Raw genomic sequence first — 19,531 nt, forward strand, 5'->3', positions numbered from 1 at the left:
TGTGACTGGGAAGGTTTGTGTGTGTTGTAGTTGACAAGGTGGTGATCAGTCACAGGTTGGACTCGGTGCCCTTGGAGATCTTTTCCAGCCTCAGTGATTCTGTGTCAGGGCTGTTCACACTGGGCAGTCCCACTGAATTAACTCAGTCTGCTCTTGGAGAGATTCATATGAACACACTTCCTTCTGGGACAGGTCTTTGGGAGACCATCTGGTATTCCAAAATCCAAATATAGATTCCATTTTATAAAACACTTCTGTGTTCATCATCTCTGCTGAATGGTTTCCCTAATTAGCCAAACCCTTCAGGTTAGAGCTTATGCTCTCAATGGAAATGCCAATCTTCTCTTTAATAACTGCATTAATAGCAACTACTCTTATCATTTTTATCTCCTTTCTTTTGTTTGCTGAGGTGGTTCCTCATAAGTATTTAATTTGTATATCCTGCTCCTGGTTGTAGCCCATCAGCCATGCTGACAGCACGCCAGCATTCCTTGCCAAGCCCTTTTGCTGGAATTTCAAAATAACCTTTTCCTGAGGAGGGTTTGAGCACAGATTCAAGGTTTGCCCCCATAAGATTTGAATCACTTTGAAACCCTTTGTATTTTTGAAGCAGTACCTGGTTGTTCCTGCTGTCTCCAAAGCCAGGAGCTGTGTTTGAAGCTCTCAGACCCACCAAGTTTGTTCTGTATTCATCTACTGACTGCTGTCTGTTGGCACATCTTCAGGAAGCAGCTTTTTAGATGTTATGAGCTCTTTAGATGTCAGATGCTTAATAAAATTAGATAAAATCAACTTGAATTCAGGCTCTAATAATGATTCAGTATGGCACAATAGTTTCCTGCTAAATATAGGCAGGATCTGATAGGAACTAGAGTTGTAAATCCAAAGCTGCTGGCATTTTCAGACTGTTTGAGGGACCAGTTGTCAGATTTCGCCCATTTCCTCCTTATTCAGTTGGCTCTGTTCATGCTACATGTGAGATTAGGAGCAGTTAATGCTGGTAACTAATGCAATGCTTATTTTGTAAGTTCTGTGTACAGTTGTTGTTGAATAAGAACAAAATTTTACATTAAGCCATTTGTTGTCTGGTGGACTGGTCTTGTGAAAAGTAGCAATCCCTGTTGTTTTTGGAAGGCAGCCCAGTGAATTATAGTGTATGTGAAATGCAATTGTTGCCTCTTGTGTTCTATCTGACTGACCATCAGTTCCAGATAACCACATACACATATATTATGATTTTTAAATATTACATCCCCTTTTACTCCCTGCAGTGCCTGTGCACTGATAACACAGCAGTGGTGCTGCTCATAATCCTGGTCCTTTTCCAAGTCATGCAAATTTTTTGTCCTTTTTGTTTTGGTTTGGTTTGGTTTATTTTTTTTTGTTTTTGCACCTGACACCACCCACCCTCAATTTTTACTTTTCTAGGTTTCCGAAATTTGCACCTGGATGACCAAATGACCCTTCTGCAGTACTCCTGGATGTTCCTAATGGCTTTTGCTCTAGGATGGAGATCATACAAGCAATCCAATGGCAATCTCCTGTGCTTCGCACCAGATCTGATCATTAACGAGTGAGTAAGACCTGCCGCTGGTTTCTGGGGTTTGCACTTGAGAGCTGAATCATAGGGTAGCAATTCCTTGCTGAGATCCCAGATCTGCCTGTCATTTGCAACTTGTTTTTCTTTCAGCAGCTTACTTAGCGTTTTTAACTAAGTCAAATGAAAGAAAGGTAATTGAGATATTAAGTGTATTTATATCCAGGAGTTTTTGTGGGAGGTGTTTGTGCTTAAACGTTCCATATTGTGACTGTTCCAGCACCATTCATTAGAATCATTCATGTTATCAGAGCCAACACAGTCAGAGCTAAAAATATGTCTGGGATGGAGAGAAAAGTTTGGCAAATTGCATAATGTTCTGTCTGTTTAGTGTATAAAAGTGACGAAATGGTCCTCCCAATTTCCCAGAGTTCCCAATCCCTTAAACATTTCTCTTTGAGCCTAATTAAAGTAGGACTGAAAAACCAAGATTACATGTGGAACAACCTACCTGATTTGTATTTTCTTTTTGAACTTTGCTATCAATTTTTGAGCAAAGTCGAATTTAGTGGAATATTTGGACATATTTTTTCTTGCACCACACATCGTTATGCTTGTCTTTTCCAAATTTGCGTTGTGCAATAATAGTGCTGTAGAGGAGGGAAAGAGGGAATTTGGGATTGTTGAGGTGATTGCATCTTGTTCATGTCTCTGTTTCCTGGTTTTCCTGTAAGGGAGGCAATACCATTGGCATGTTTTGACACAGTCATAATATTTTTGGTTCTGTTGCACTTCAGAATCAGATCTCCCAAATATTCTTCCATGTTTAAAAAAAAATATAATAATGGTTCCATTTTCTGTGGGATCAGCCATGTACATTTCAGGCTGTTCCTCTTTCATGTTTATTTATTCCCTTCCTTTTTTGTTTCCAGTGTAAATATTTATTCAGACTTTTATACACTGTAATCATCAGCTTATAGTAATAACTTCAAATAAAAGGTGAGGAGGAGATGGCAGGTGACGACCCATCTGTATACTTGTGTTTTGTGAAGTGCTTATAATGTGTCTCTGGAGCAGAATAGTGTCTATGGTGGAATTAAAATAATATGGTGGTGGAATTAAAATAATTGATGTTGTCACTAAGTGTAATAACATCTACTTTGCCTTACATCAGAGGTCTCCTGCTGTTTTATCAGTTAATCAAAACCAGAGAACTTCACAGCCAGGTGTTGGTACTCTTAAAAAACCCCAAACTGCAAGGGTAACCCTGTTACAGCAAACAGTAACTCTCAGATTCCTTCCAGTTACAGTTTGTACACAAATTGTAGGTCAGAATGACATTTGTTTTCAATAAAACACGCTGACTGAGAGAACTGCAGTTTCTCCTCCAGTGGGCTACAGGTTCTCTATAAAATTCTCTGGTCATAACTTTTTATGCCCCATCCCTCAATAAAACGGAGCCACCTCTGAGTTGAACATGACAAACACTAACAGTAAAACCACTGCAGGAGTTTTGAGGAGGTTTCGGGGCAGGGAGAGCTGGAGGTGCAGCTGGGGCTGGGATGTTGGGCAGGACAGCAGAGGCATCATGGACACTTAAACAAAAATGCATTTGGATTTTACTGCAAGAAAAACATGCCCTTGAGTTTGAATGATCGAATGTGGCCACATAGGATGAATTAGGTAGTAGTTGGTATCTGGCTATGGGGCAGGGGGATAACATAGACCAGAGCATGGAGAGGTACTTCCATGGTTACAGAGAAATGCAGTTACTTCTTTTTCATTTTTCTTGACATTTTATATGTGTTTCTAGAAACTGTTCTTTAACCTTCTGAACTTTAAAGCCTTGTCCTCATATTTAGTACAATTCAGTCTTCAGCTTCAGGAAGGGAAATTCCATCTCAGAAGGTTCTCCAAGCCTTGTTGGTTCAACTGGACCTAACTGCAAAATACTTTTTTAAGATGGATTTCTTTATTAGATTAATTAGACTTTAGTTTCATGGATCTTCTCAAGCATCTGAGCAACATCAATTTTTCATGCATTAATCCTTGTGCCAGCCCTGGCCAGTGTCATCCTGTATAGTCACTGCTTACTTACATAGAGCAGCAAGATCCAGTAGCTCATGCAGTCTGTGGTGGGAGAGAGGATTAAATTCTGTTCTTAAATCTTAAGATGGCAGCTTAGTCATTTGCTCAGTTTTCTCCTAAAAAATTAATATTTATTGAATATTGCACTTTTGTGTCTATACTCTTGTAATTTATTTATTTTTAATGGAATATTTCTATACTATCTGATAATTTTATATGTAATATATGTGTTCACACACAAAACACAAAACTCAATTCAAGTTGTTGATACATTTGGCAGCTGAATAAATTGTAGACTTTAGTCCATTATTTAGTATTTGGAAATGGTTTAAACCTGTGATTTTGCAGTATGGTGTAACTGTTTCCCCAGTTTGTGGTTCAAAACATGCCCTGCTGGAACTGGCACTGGTACTGTATCAGCTTTCTGCCTCTGGGTATGTCACAGTGTGCATGAAATTACAGTGAGTGCAGTGACAGTGCAGACTTGGGTTCTTCAAGTGGCAAATGCCATTTAAGTGCTGCCCAGCTTAAGAAAGAAGTTTGTGGAAGTCGTGGGTCTCAGGATTTGGACTCTTGGTTGCATGTTCATCATTGTAGCTCCTTGCGCTGAGGTGTGAGGCCACTTCTGCGGTCTCATTTTTCCTTCTAATTTCATCTGCCATACAGAATAGCTGTATTGGTGTCTTTAAATAGAAAAATAATAAGTGATTACAGTTTTATAGGCAATGTTTTGTCAGTTCTCTTATTCCCCAAATTTTTTCCCCAACGTTCTTTTGTAACTCCTCCTGTGGAGTCAGTGTCATCTGGTGTTCAGAACACCAGTGTCTTGTTTACTGGGTTTTAGTCTTTTACAGACTTCACTGAACTGAGTGACTCAGAGCAGTGTTGAAAACCATCACGTGCTTTTTATCACCCACACACATCCCCCAGAGTAAGCACATGTATATCCATGTGTTCCATGGGCTGGGTTGAGCTGAAACACCTTCGGTGTCCCTTGGGGAACTGGTCCCTAAAGCAGAGGGGTATGGGATACTTACAGAGCAAGGAGGTGATTCAGGTTGGACTCAATGTGCAGTCACTACAGCAGGATCCCTTCACAGTGATCAAATGCTCCCAATCACCTCTTTGAGCGTTTTTATGTGCCTGGCAGTAACTGCAGAAGCCTTGAGCCCTGCCAGTGTCCCTGCGGAGCTCCTAGGGCTCAGTCTGGGCTCTGCCTCCTGCCCTGGCAGCTCCTGAGCCACCATGGGATGCAACTCGCTTGAGATTGCTGGTCCTGGGTATCCCAGAGCTCTGCTTGAAATCCACTGTGGTTCTGTGGGTAGTTCCAGCAAAGAAGGCAGCACATGTGGTGTCCTTACTGAGTACAGTGTCTATTTTAATTAGCTAAGTATAGCACCAAGTTGAAGTGTTACATCTGGTCTGTGTGTGGGTAAATTAATCCATGGAAGTGGTAAATGCCCTGTGCAGGGAGGGGAACCAGGATCCTGGGCAGGCAGGGAGAGAGCCCTGAGTCCTGCCCTTCTCTAGGTCTCTGTCCGTGACCTGAGCCCTGTCCCCAGGCAGGCTCCCTGTGGCAGCTGAGATCATCTGATGTGCCCTGGCCAGGAGATCTGAGATGGGAATGGCTGGGACCTCTTCCCAGAGTGCCTGCCAGCATTAAGGACAAGGCAGTGAATCAGCCTCCTCGTGCTCTGACACAGACGGATCTGCAGCCTCTGGGGCACAGGGCAGAGCCTCATCCATGTGCTCAGACCTTGCTGAGGGGAGGGGGCTGTGCCTGCTCTCGTTTTTTGGAGCTACAGTTCACATGGCCTTAGTATTGCCTGGAGTTGGCATGTCTTCTTATGGATTCTCAGCCTTGTGGATGTGGTTGCATTTACAGCAGACAGTAACAAACGACAGGCTGGCCCATTTCATAATGTTTATTTTAACCTTCTGCCCAGAAATGGGCATAGTTTTACATGAGGAAAACTGCTGAGCCCTGACAGAGAATGTGTTTAAATTACTCAATTTGAAATGTCCGAGATGCCCTTTGATACAGCCCAGAGGGGTCAGGACAGTGTCTGCCAAGTGGCCAAGTGGTGGCTTTGTGTCAAGTGCCCTGAGAAACATCCCACAGCCCAACATTGCACTTACTCCTGTTTCATGCAGCTTTACCTTGTGTGCACTTTGTGTTGCTTCTCCTTGGTTATGGAATTCTAACATAAATCCAGTATTTCTGGGTTCATGTGCAAGCCCACAGGCTGTAGCTGTAGGTACAAGGCAGCCTCCTGTTCCACAAGAAATTGTCTAACAGCTCCATTTGGAAACTGGGGTTTTACACTTTTGCTTGTTCTGATTTAATACTGTTTCAGTAGCTTGTATTTCTGTCTTTCAAACCCCACTGGAATTCCTATTATTCTCTGGTTTTTGCACCTTTAGAAAGGTATGTTTCTTCTTTCTGCTCAGGGCTTCTTAAGATGCTGGTGAGGGTACATCAAATAACCCTCCTGCAGGGCTAAGGAAGGGAGAATGGTTTGAAGGGACTGTAGTTTCATAACCAAATCTTCACTTCCACAAGGATCCCATTTTGTCTCTGTAGATTTTGATATTAAATAAGTGATGACTTGGGAAAGGTGGCACATTGTTAATGAAAAATAAGGTGCTGACAACACTGCGCAGAGATTGTGTACTCACTGCATGGGAAGCAGATTATTTTGCCTGTCTTTTTGTCTGCCAAAAAAAACAACATGGAAAAGCATAAATCTACCTTACACTCTTCAGAATTAATCTGTTCTTCTTCTTCATTTCCTACCCAAAACTAATTCTGTAATATTCACAGTAACCAGCTGTAAAAGCACACATAAAGAGGATTGTTGTGTCAGATGAGATATTAACTAAAAGGAGGAGTTCCTGTCTTCATGCGAGGTTTCATTGAAACAGGGGGAAAAAACGAAAAGGATATATGAAAACATATAATGTGTTACTCTGATTCCATGATTTTCCTTTGGTTGTCAACATGACTTCCCATTTATGGTTAGAAACTTGATTATTACACTATGAAGGTAATGAAATTTAATTGCAGTGCTAGTCATCACTTTATGAATATGAAAGGATACAAGTATAAAAAAATTGAGAAGTTACAGAATGTTACTGCTGTCAGTAGTGAGGAAATATGTATTAAATTAGGTGCACTTTGCAAAAGTATTGAGAGAATTAGACAAACCTCATCTCCAGGGTAGCACACCATCATGTTGCCTTAGAAAGATGAAATATTTTGGGAGTACTAGGCTTGAAGAACTCTGTCACACAGTGACTGAACGCGATTTTTATGTCAAGTTTGTGCTGACGTCTGTTGATAACAGAGCCTGCTGATGGTCCTTGGTAGAGACAGGCTCCCTTTGTGGCGCTGGGATTGAGCACGTCAGGCTCCCTCGCTCTGCAGTGCTGGGCCAGTGTTTATCTGTGTAACCAAGGTGATCACCCCAGTGGGCTCACGAGAGCATCATTTCGCTGTGCGATCGCTCACGTAGAGCTTATCGTCTGCCTCTGCACCCCCTGCTGCTCTGAATGCAGCATGGAAAAGGGGATGTGGAACTTTCAGATATCTGGACTTGTTGCTAATTCCTGTGCTTTTATTCCTCAGGCAGAGGATGAATCTCCCATGTATGTATGAACAATGCAAACACATGCTCATGGTCGCCCGGGAGCTCTCACGGCTTCAAGTCTCCTATGAGGAGTATCTGTGCATGAAGACATTGCTTCTCCTCTCTACAAGTAGGTGAACGGTTCAATACCAAGCTTTTGGCATTTGCATCTACAAAAGTATATGGTGAATTGCAATAGGTATTTTAAGAGAGATATTATATAATATGCCACATGATGGTTTTTATATTTGAGTAGGATATGCTGGGGTTAAGCAAGTCACAGCTTAGTAAAATTCTGTCTCTACTGCATGAAAGGTCAAATACGGTGTCACAATAATACTTTCAGAATATACAGAAACAAACTGAGACAACATAACTAGTATAGGTTACTATATGTAAATAACTTCTATAGTGTTATTTTTCGCCTCTGTGGATATCATTGGTACCCAGTAACTTCATTTTTGCCGTGCTCTATGGGGCTGTAGCTCCCTGAGGATCTCAGCTGCAGCCCTGGCTTGGCTGCAATCCAGGACTCAGCCAGCACAGAAGCACATGTGTGCATGTGTGTGTGTGTGTGTGTGTGTGTGAATGCCGGGAGTGGGTGTGAGCCGGGCACCTCGCCTCGCACTGGGAAAGCCTGTGCCTGTGTGTCCTGGGAAATCCCATCCCACGCTGTTACAGTGATCCCCACAGTCCCACAGGGCTGAGAGAGCTGCCGACGTGTTCCTGCCTCTGCTTGTCAGATTGGTTTTAGTTCAGTGCAGTGACAGGTGCCAACGTGCTTTGAAGGGAGCAAGAGCAGCAGTGCAAGTCAGGATTAAGCAGTGTAGTCCTTCTGCATCATCCTCATAGGGTGGTTTGGGTTGGAAGGGACCTTGAACATGATGGAAAGTAAATATTATTAAGTTTAAACAGTTCATTACACAGAAGGTGTAAACAATCCTTACCTTTAATATTTCCAGTGAATAACATCATTAATCCTTAAAGAGAAATGAGAACTTGTTCACTTTGGGTTTTCCCTGACAGAAGCAGGAGGAATGTGTAGCCTGGCATTGCTCATGTTGCAGGGCATTGCGTGGGGGGGGTGAGCAGGGGCAGCATGAAGTGGCACTGTGGTGCCTTGGCTGGTTTCCCCCAGCCCGGTGCCTCAGGAGTGGTGTGGGGGACCCTGGGCTGCCATGGCCAATTTCCCCCCACGCCCAACGCCCCATCAGCCTGGCAAGGCCCATCATGGCCTCACTGCCAGCCCAGAACTGGGACAAGGGCTCTTTTCACAGGAAACTTTCAGCCTTTCACAGCTGTGGGCTTTGTAGGAACTTAAAACTTCCCTAAAACTGCAGATTTAGAACAGTTTCTGGTTGATTCTGAAATCTCTCCCAAAATTCCTCAAGTGTTTTGGGTGTGGTGTAGGCCAACTTTCCTTACAGGAATTGGAAATTTCCTTAGAGAAATTTCCATGGCAGAAGTGGTGACAACACAGCACTGGCAGAATTCAGCCCATTCAGGAGTGAGGTGCTGGTGTTGCCCAGAGAGGCCCCTCGGTCCGATTTGGGGTGAAAGACAATATATTTTCATATTGTGTTGAGTATATACATTGTGTCAGTGGTACATTGTGGAACTTCTGCAAACTGAATAGCTAAAATTTGTATAGCTCTTTAATCCACAACTTTACAATTTTAATTGGTTTATTGTGTTTCTGTGTTAAGTTTTCCAAGAGAAGGAGGAGTAAAACAGGAATCCCACACAGGTCTGGACATGCAGCTCACACACAGAAATAGCTCACAGGCCTTCTACTTCTGATTTATTGAAACAACAGTTGACATGTTTTATCTCCTGTGTAGGCAAGGCAGACAAGAGACTTCAACATCTCTCAGATGCTGAGAGTGCAGTGAGGGTTGGATTTTCCGAGGAGGGCAATGTGCTTTGTGGTCTCTGTCCTCCTGTCTTGCTTTCAGTCGCCTTTGTCTCAGCTCTTTTTCTTCTCTATCTTCATCTCTTTCTGTTGACTTCACCAAGGCAATCAAAGGCTTCAAATGAGGGATCTTAAGGACCAGTGGAGACCATATGCTTGTTTGTCTGGATTAGTCCTTGGCCTTTAGGAGGACCATCCTCATAGGAGGATGTAGGTACAGGGACTTAATCTGGATCTGAGTCCCCACACCTTGGGTTTCTGGCCCCCAGATCGTCATCTTCCCTCCACTATCTCGATGTCCCGTCCCTATTCCAAAAAGCTCTGTCCGTGCCCCGATTCCAACATGGCTTGGGCAGTCAGTTTGTTGTCCAGTCTGTCAGTCCTTGCCTGGATGTGTTACTTGATCCATGTCAGGAGGCTTGGAACTCGATGACCTTTCAAGATCCTTTCCAAGCCAAACCATCCTGTGATTCTGCCCTGCTCTTCCTCTGGCATGCAGAGTTTTTGTGGAATCTTTCTGATGTCACATTCTTCCCCAGACACGGAGAACACCCAAACTCCAGCCCTGATGGTTCTTCATCAAGGCATTTCCAGGGCTGGATGTTGTTGCCTCCAAGGACTAATTACCTTCTCTGTTTCTTGGTGGGATACCTTTGGGGTTTCATGTTTATTTTGCACTAGTCCTGTGCTTCTTGTTCATCTAGTCATCAGTCCTAGTTCCTGTTCTTTCTTTTCAATCAGTCCAAGTCCTTTTTGTTTTGGTCATTTTCATAGAGTAACAGTCTGGTTTAGGTTGGAAGGGACCCTAAAGCTCATCTCATTCCAGCCTGGCCTTGAACACTTCCAGCGATGGGGCTGCCACAATTGCTGTGGGCAACCTGTGCCAGGGCCTCACCACCCTCACAGGGAGAAATTCCTTCCACCTCTAACCTAAATTTCCCCTTACTCCTTGTCCTATCACGGTAGTTTCTGATGTAAGACAACCTAAATAATGTCAAAGTTCATAGTTTTACAATGTCTTAAAGGTTTGTATCAATGTTACAGTTCCCAAGGAAGGCCTGAAGAGTCAGTCTCTGTTTGAAGAAATCCGGATGACGTACATCAAGGAGCTGGGCAAGGCCATTGTGAAGAGAGAAGGGAACTCCAGCCAGAACTGGCAGCGATTTTATCAACTGACTAAACTGCTGGACTCTATGCATGATGTAAGTCCTGAAAGGAATGCTGTAGGCATTCCAGATAAATACGTTTGGGCGGTGACAGTGATCTCCTCTAGGCTTTTATTATTTAAAGGGATAAATACCATGGGGGAGGAGGAGGTGGTCATGCCCCTCTACTGTCTGTCTAAAGGCAAATTGACAGCCATGAACATGCAGCTCTCAAGCTATTTTGGCAGTGGAATCCACAGCAATTAGTTTTATAATTAATCTCATTTTCAGTCTCTTTAGTTTTTAAAACTACATTGCTTTAAAATGGAGGAATTCAGAAACTGTAAAAGATTTGCAGTAGTAGCAGAGATGTGAAGTTTAAAACCTATGTTATCTCAGAGACAACTAGTAAAAAATTTATGGAACAGTTTGAAATTGCATTAAAATAACCCCTCAGCACTATGTGTTGTGTTAGCAGTGGACTAATTTGGCAAGAAATTTCAGAATTCAGGCTGTCTCCTTTGACATTTTAATTCTAAGTTACACATATAGGTACGAAGCAGTCCAAGCAATGTTTAAGGTGGGGAAACTTGGAGACCTCAGAATTAGTTTTTTATTTGTTACTGTACAAAGCACCTGGAAAGATCTAATTAAGCTTATCCATGTGCCTCTTGTTTATCTGCTGGAGTGGGAGTCACTACCACATCTCTTCAGTGTTTGTATCTGTTTGTTTGGTTTATATTGGAGTGCCATTGACAAGAATTAATTAATTAAATGAAGACACCTGTGCACCTGTCCTGTTGGAGCAGGGGTGAGGGATGCTGGGATGTGCTTCATCCATGGGCAGGGATTGGGGAGGAGGAGGATGGAGGTGGGTGGTTCTTCTGTCTGTTTCATGTGCAAGTAATTCTTTGCCTTATCACTTGTAGGTGGTTGAAAATCTTCTGAGCTTTTGCTTCCAGACATTTTTGGATAAATCCATGAGTATTGAGTTCCCAGAAATGTTGGCAGAAATCATCAGCAATCAGATACCAAAATATTCCAATGGAAATATCAAGAAGCTCTTGTTTCATCAGAAGTGACTGCCTTAACACAAAGGGTTGCCTTAAGAAACCGTCACTCGATAGCTTTGTTTTGTAAAGAGAAAACCTACAGAACTTGTTCCTTTTGTCCTCACAGCGGTGTTTCTTTTGTAATTATGCACTACATGTGGTTTACAGAGGGCCAAGAGTTAGGCTGGAGAAGCAGCAGATTTCTCCCATTTGGGAAAGAATTGGGGAGAAAGGAAAGGAAAAGAAATTGTGAATCGTATTTGTAAGAAATTTTCTCTCTCCCCTCGTGCACCATCCCCAGATGCATCAAACCACCAGTGACAAGCTCTGAGGCTGTTACGAACATTCTGCTAATTAATTAATTGCTGCAGTTGGCTGGAGACAATTTTTTAGGCTTTTTTTTTTTATTTTAGTAAAGTGTTTTGGATTTTTTTTTTAAAGTTAAGGTAGCATTTTGGTTTATGCATGTAACCTGAAGAAAGTTTACAAGTGTATATCAGAAAAGGGAAGTTGTGCCTTTTATAGCTATTACTGTCTGGTTTTAGCAATTTCCTTTAACTTTATATACCGTGAACTCGGCTTGTTCATTTTTCTTACATAAGTTTTTTTGTAATACTTCAAGATGCCTATTGTACAGCTGGTTTTTTAAGGTGGGGCAGCTCGTAGCTTTCCTAAATGACCTCTAGACAGTAGATCCTTGAGTAGATTCATGTGAAAATGGGTTGGGCTTTTCTAACCTAATCGCTTTCAACTGTCAAAGCGGCTATAAAAATTTGGCTTTTTTTAAGGGCCAGGGTGGGTGGGAGAACACTCTCAAATCTCGTTTCAGTAGATCCGAATGAAACAAATCCTTTTGGTATATTGCAAAAGTGTTGGATATGCAGATTCATAGAAAATTAACCCAGTCCTCACTGGATGTAAATGAGCAGGTTATTTTATATATTGAAAAAAAAAAGAAGCCTGATTTTTGCATATGATGCAACAGCCATAACGCAAAGAGTCATGGGCTGCATTGATGCCAAGAAGATCAGTCCTGACTGCCCATCAGGAAATTTTCAGGAAAATATGCATAGCTTCAGAAAAGTTTACTTCTGTGTGGAGAAACTCTCATTTTCTGTACACTTAAGCCTGTCATCACACAAGTATATCTGGAAACCCCCATGGACAGAGGAGGTGGACGTGTGATTGCACCCAGTGGTTTGGGTTTGTTCTCCTGGACGGATTCCAGAGTCCTCCTCTTGGGGAGATGTCCGAGCGGCTGCACAGCTGTGACTGGATATCCCAGCTCCAAACTCACCTGGTTAGAGACCCAATTCCACATCTCCACCTGTCACTGACTGCTCCATCCTCTTTCCTGGAAAGCAGGAAAGCTCCGCTACTGAGTTTGTGGTCTTAGAGTTGTCTGTCAAACTTTCTGTCTTTGTAAGGCTGCAGCCCTTCACATTGAATTCCTGGCGTGCCATAAATTCCCATAGGCCTTGTGGATTTCTCCTTGTTGCCATTGATGAGGATATTTTCCGACGTTTAGAAGCTGTAGTAGCCTTTTCTACGTGCACCTTAACAATTTTCTGTATCTCAAAATTGAAATATTTACTAAGCCACTCTAAAATTTGATTTTTACTCAAAGTGGCCAGATTATTTGTGTAATAGAAATGGGAAAGGTCGTCTGAGAAAATACAAAACCTAATATATTTTTATATTTAGTTATAGTTTCAAATATGTATAATCGGTATATCCGTTGATCCGAGAAAAGAAGGGAAGGGCTACTGCAGCTTTAAAAGCAATTTGTTAAATGATTGTAAAATAACTTGTATAGTGTATAATAAGGATGATTTTTAGATGACAGATTGCTTTATCATGATACATGTAATTATATTTTTTGTAGGGGTCACAAATATGCTGAGTGGGAACCCGTTCTGTGTGGTTTTGGCTGGAGGCAGCACCGGAGGCGTCGGTGTTCGTATCCAAAGAAGTGCTTTGTTCAGAGGGGAAGACCTGTGCTCTGTGGGTGTATGTAGGGTTGGGTTTGTGTGTATTGAATCACTGTGTAAAAATTCCCGTTGGCTTTTGGGTGGGATGCTCCTATCTGTATAGTTGGGAACCGTTCCCGAGGCACGACTGAACCAGATCCCCACTGCAAAAAACTGTCAGCCAGGACACCCAGCTCTGAACTCCTCCCGGGGGAATTTCATACACAGCCTCACTCCCACAGCAAAAGCAGCTTCAAAATTGGGCAATAATCTGCATCCAGGTGCCAGCAATATGTAAATACTGAGCATAGGGTGTCCACAGCACATTTCTACTTTCAGCAAACATTGGTTTCCAACTGAAATAGGAAACTCAATTCTTCTTTCTTAAATCTCTTTTTGAATGTTACACCTATTAAAAAAGATCCTATATTCAGTACTTTGGAGTAAAATAGCTTCTTTAATAAAAGAAATTAATAATTCTCTCCTTTAATCTGTACAGCATATGTACATTTTGTAACAGGTAAAGGTCAGGATTTTAATTATGACATCCGGCCCAATCAATGGGATCGTCACATGCCTGTTTGTGATACAGATACAGATAGGAGTTTGGTTCTCTTGGGTTTGGGGAGGGTCTTTGGTTCAAAGGAAACCTGCTCTTACTTTTGAGAATGTTTTATATACTTGTATCCCCAGAGCCCTCATTGGGAGCCTGGGGCACAGTGTGTGTGCGGGTTGGGGCACACAGACCCCAAACTTGGCTTTGTTGCCCGCAAAAGCAACTGCAGTGAACTCCAACAGTGGATTGAGTTGGGGGTTGGAACTGGATGAGCTTTAAGGTCCCTTCCAACCCAAATTCTGGGATTCTGTGATCCTCCCATGAGAAAACTGGTCACGCAGGAGGAGAGGCTCTCTGCCCCTTGTGTCTGTTTGCCTGTATATTCATTTTTAGTCTGTGGATTTAAGGAAAAACAAAGGAAACTGTGATGTTAGAGAAAGAATCGTCCTGTACGTGCTGTTCAGTTCTAAACTTCACCAGTGAGAAAACGTAGTGCTTTAGTCAGCAGTGAGAAGTCCATGTCCTGTTATCCGTAGTCCGTGTAGCAGAGGGTAGTCCCTGCACTCTGGATAAAGCAGGGAGAATTCTGACTTTGGCTCTTCAGTGCCTTATCACAAAGTGCACGGATCCGCCCAGGGACGGCGGGGGCAGCTCAGGACGCGCCGGGCGCTCGCAATGGCCTTATGGGGGGACACCGGGACAGGGGGGCGCTGGGGGACCGGCACGAGGGAGGGCAGAGGGAGGGGGGCTGGGAATAGGTGCCAATTGATGCCGAAAAATGACCTCGCCGTTTTCACAGAGAAAGGTAGGAATGAGGAGGAAGTGCCTGGATGAACGTCAGCTGCGGGAAAATCCCGTGGTTGAGTTTTAGAGAGGGAGGACTTCAGGGACATGATTTAGAGTGAGATTTTATAAAGATTGTATTATTTTATCCCTGGAAGTGTTCAAGGCCAGGCTGGATGGAGCTCTGAGCAACCTGGTCTAGCGGAAGATGGCCCTGCACATGGGTTGTAATGAGATGGTCTTTAAGGCCCCTTCCAGCCCAAACCTGTTGGGGATTCCATGATTATATACCAGTCATGCTCTATCCTAAGCCCAGTCTGCAACCAGGGGTTGCTGAGCCATCCACATCACATAGGAACCAAATTTTCCAGGAAGGTCGAGGGCCTCTCCAGCCCAAGGCCTCATATCCGATGAAGGCTGTATGTGTGTGTGTGGAAAACACCCCACGTCCAACAAGCTGCACAACAGCAGAGTCAGCGATGGGTCATTACTCTATTTTGTATATTAAACAAAAAGATATATACTGGGGACGAATCCTATATCATACTGGTGTATGGCATTATTAAAAAAATCATTATTTTTATCACAGCAATTTTAAACAGCATAAAAGAAAAAATTAAACCAGTGACTCCTGTTTAAAAATAAAAGTTGTAGTTTTTTATTCATGCTGAATAATTCTGTAGTAACAAGTCTGTAGTTTTCACCTACTCAGTGAAATGTTGGACTGTAAAAGCTTGTGTGGAATTGTTGAACATTTATTTTTTCATTTAAATTTGCTGTTCTGGTAATACAAAGCCACACATCTGTACAGAAGTTGCAGTAAATGTGAGCCATTTACAGCAATGCCGAATAATGGACAGAAACCATATAATAAAATTCTGCTTTTTTCATTAAAAGGCTGCAAAATGCTTTTGTGAAGTTTTTGCTGGGATCCTGGAGGGGGTTGGGTCTGACAAAGTCGGTTCATTTCTGTTGGTCTTATTATTCACGTCATATGCAAGAATTATTTGTACTGGAGAGAATTGCCATAGAAGTTCTGAAGCAGGAAAATTTCTGATCGTGAAGTTCAAATTAACAGTTTAATTCAAAATCACAACTGCCCATATTTGCCTTTGCATACCAGCATCCATTTGCTAGAGAGGAATCAGCACCACCGTTCTCTAATGGAATCCAGAGCAGGAATGTGCCTTGGAGCAGCCTGTCCTGTGCCCACCTCAGAGAAGGGCGAAAGCTGCCAGGACAGTTCAACTAAGGAAACCAGCACAAAATATATTAAAATTAGATAAACAATTGATTTAGGTTCCCAGAACAACTGAGGTTACCCCATCCCTGGAAGTGTTCAAGGTCAGGTTGGACAGAGCTTGGAGCAACCTGGGATAGTGGAAGGTGTTCCTGCCCATGACAGAGGGGTGGAACAAGAGGAGTTTAAAGGTCTCTTCCAACCCTGATTGCTGTGATTCTTTGATTTAAAATGCATTTTGTCACTGCAGTGGTTCTCAGCTATCTGATACTCATCAGAAGGTGATAAAAGCTCCTTCCCAAGGCAGGTACTAGACACCAAACATCAGTAATAGAGAAAATAAAATGCACTGTAAAGCCATGGGCATTGCTTGGTGGGATGGTCTGGATTGGGATGGGGGTCCCAGGCAGGGAAGGGCTGTGGGAGTCCAGCCTAAGGGGTTGGACTGCCCTTGGATCAGCAGGACGGGGTTCTGTTCAGCAGGATGATAGCTTCCCAAAGGCAGGATTTAATCCAAATTATGAGAAAGGACTTCCTAAATCACCAACACTGAAAGATGCCGCTGTCTGGCTGTGATGATGTTGCACTTGGTTTCAGAAAGTCTTAGTTCTAGAACAGAAAATGCTGTCATGAAGTTCCTTCCCTGCTCTGTTGTCATTAGAGTTTCCAAATGTCAACATCTCTCCAACCCATCAGTAACTAAAACCTCAGCACAGCTCACGCCTTCCCCCCCTTGAGCGGCAGAGCAAGTCGTGCTGTAATAAAACCTCATTTAACTGCAGCGTAAAAGGCCGAGTTCCCAGCAGGGAATGATTTCTTTGAATTGTTTGCAATTAAAACGAAGCTTACATAAATTGCCCTTTGGTAATTCCCAAGCTGCATGGCTGTGGATGGGGGTCAGAGGCAACACAAGAACAGGATTTACGATAACCACATTTATTCATGAAACAATTATGGAAAGATTCTTTCAGGAGCAACATCAGATATCAGGATAAAATAACTGCTCTGTGGCTAATGAGCTCCAGCATCATGGCAAGTGCATCAAGCTCTCAGTGTGTTCACATTCCACCCAAAATATCATTTGTCCCATTCCATTTATAAAATAATTGACATCAAAGGCATCTTTGGTCCAGGATCTGACTCCTTGCAGGATTTTTGCCCCTTTTGTGGTCCGTCCCACTGCATTGGCCATGGCTGGAGCATGGCCATGGTGCTGCCCTGCCCTGGTAGGTGGGTTGGGAGCTGAGGGGCTGCAGCCCTCCCTCACCTTACACATTACTTTGCACTTACTTGAATTCTGGAGCTCCATCCTCAGCTTCCAAGAAATTCCAATGAAGCCCAGCATGAGATGGCAAGTCATGATTTCTGTTGTGTTCACATTATCCCAATAAAACAATGGCATTTCAAACTTGTTTGGAAAAGATGCCATTAAATGCCATTTTTATAATTTTGACATTTAGGATTTGAGCTTTTGAGTTCGTGTGTATCCCTGGGACAATCCCCAACAAGCGGTTTGTCCACGGCTGTCTCCCCACTGCAGCGGGAACTCACACTGAGTTCCGGGCACACGGAACGTGCCACGTAACGCACTAATATTGGGATTTTACAGAATAAAAGACTGCTTGGCTCTATGTCAGTGGTTATCAAAGAGGGGCTTCCAAACATTCCCTGTATTCTTGTCAAGATATCATCAGGGACTAGTCTGGGAGGGTACCCAGGACTCTGCAGGCTCAGGTCCTGCAGAGCTGTCATGGGATCCCAACTGTTTCTAGTCCCTAAATCCAAGATTCAGTCATTCCTTCAGATCCAGCTGACTCTTACTGCAGGAGTGTCTCTGTTGGTACCTGTGCCCATCCAGGCACCAGCTGGATGCTGAGCTGCACAACAGCACCAACCTGATCTGTTTCATGGAATCAAGGGACCTTAAAGATCACCTCATTCCATCATCCTGCCATGAGCAGAGACAACTTCCACTAGATCAGTTGTCTCCAAGCCCTGTCCAGCCTGGCCTTAGACACTTCCGAGGATGGGGCAGCCAGTTTCTGTGGGCAATGAGGTCACATGTCAACAAATTTGGTTCATTTTCTTATCAGAGTTACTGATGATTTCAATTATTGAGGGACCTAAAAATAATATATCTACTGCATGTCCATTTGAAAATAAAAAAGTGTGAATACTGAACTTGTCAAAGTGAGACTGGAGGAGCTGCAAGCAGAGGAACCCTCTGAAGGGATTAGAAGTTCATTGATGTCCAATGTTCAAGCCCATGGAAAAGCAGATAAAAATCAACATGGAAAAGGGGTAAATATCCTTATCCAATCCATCACAGACCTGGCACAGCTCCAAAGCATAATTAAGGATATTCTCCGAGGTCACAACAGGGAACTTTGAGTTCAAAAAATAACAAGTGGAATCCTTCTAATTATGGGACTTGATGATTAAAGATCAAACCACATGAAAAGGTAGAGGGGAAACTGCTGAGGCAGCATCTAATGTGGGCAACTAATTGCATTGCTAAAGCAGGGGGATGGGATGAGACTCTGAAAAGTGGCCTGGTGAGCCCAGTGATGGGCAGCAGGAATGGGGGATGTGTCCCCAGGAAGGGCTGTGTCCCCAAGGAACAGAGCATGGGGGACTGTGTTCCTGAGGGGCTGGACAGGAGGGGCTGTATACCAGAGGAGCTGAGCATGGAAGAAATACATCCCCAAAATGCTGAGCACAGGGCAAATATGTCCCCAAAGAGATGAGCACAAGCAGGAGGCATCTCCAGGGACTGGACATGAGGGGCTGCATCCCTGAGGAGCTGAGCAGGGGGTACAGCAGTGACACAGGTCGGGGGGCTGAGCCTGCTGTCCCTCTCCCCCTGGGGCATTTGCCTGGGCCTCAGCACACCCATGCCCAGGCTTCTGCAAGAACCATCCCAAAATTAAACCCCAGCATTTTTAATTCCTCATTTATCTCATACCCTTTTCTTTTTTTCCCTTTTTGGCTTGCAGGCAGAACTTCCACAGCTGAGCTGCAGCCAAGCTGCACGTGTTGCTCAAGCAAACACAGGGCTGGCCTACACAACTCAAACCAGAGCAATTACTAAAAATAATTAAAAAAAATCCAACCAGCCCAACCCAACACTTGGCAGGCCAAAGGAAACCCAAGGGATGAGCTCTCACACCCACCCCTTCTGCAGAGATGCTTCTCCTCTGGCGTGGGGTCAGTCCCTTCTCCATTCACACTCACTGCCCTTGGGGCAAACCCAGCCACTCTCCAGGGCAACGGGAGGTCAGGGGTTCCCCCTCGGGCTCCCGGCAGGCTCATGGTGGTGGTGCCCCTCGGCTGCCCCTGCCATGGCCAGCGCTCACTCCCATCACACTGCTGGGATTTGCTGAGCATAATGGGGCTGAAACAGCTCAAAGCTGTTGGGCTAAATATATCGTTGTTGCTGGGGAAATAAATAATAAACAGCAGCTCGATTAGGATCTGGTGGTGTAATTGGTTCTGCTCTGCATGGCCAGAGGGCAGCCCCAGGACTTGGAGCAGCAGCACTTCAGGTACCAAATGCAGCAACAGTTAATGTACAAAAGACCAGGCCAACCTCAAATTCCACAAAAATACCCAGAAATGC

The 19,531-nt window shown here is 43.6% G+C and overlaps 1 protein-coding gene across 2 annotated transcripts in view; it reads left to right on the forward strand.

Annotated features, from left to right (window-relative positions):
- Window positions 1-15,572, forward strand: part of NR3C1 (nuclear receptor subfamily 3 group C member 1) — a 65,997-nt gene extending 50,425 nt beyond the window's left edge. For both annotated transcript variants that reach the window (XM_071569835.1, XM_071569834.1), the window contains exons 6-9: window positions 1,429-1,573; window positions 7,254-7,384; window positions 10,211-10,368; window positions 11,241-15,572. In XM_071569835.1, the coding sequence (XP_071425936.1) occupies window positions 1,429-1,573; window positions 7,254-7,384; window positions 10,211-10,368; window positions 11,241-11,393 (587 nt within the window). In that variant the 3' untranslated portion in view covers window positions 11,394-15,572. The remainder of the gene's footprint in view (window positions 1-1,428; window positions 1,574-7,253; window positions 7,385-10,210; window positions 10,369-11,240) is intronic.
- Window positions 15,573-19,531: the final 3,959 nt, after the last annotated feature.

Source organism: Pithys albifrons, chromosome 15, assembly GCF_047495875.1.
Source record: "Pithys albifrons albifrons isolate INPA30051 chromosome 15, PitAlb_v1, whole genome shotgun sequence".
In the NCBI taxonomy this organism is placed as follows: domain Eukaryota; kingdom Metazoa; phylum Chordata; class Aves; order Passeriformes; family Thamnophilidae; genus Pithys; species Pithys albifrons.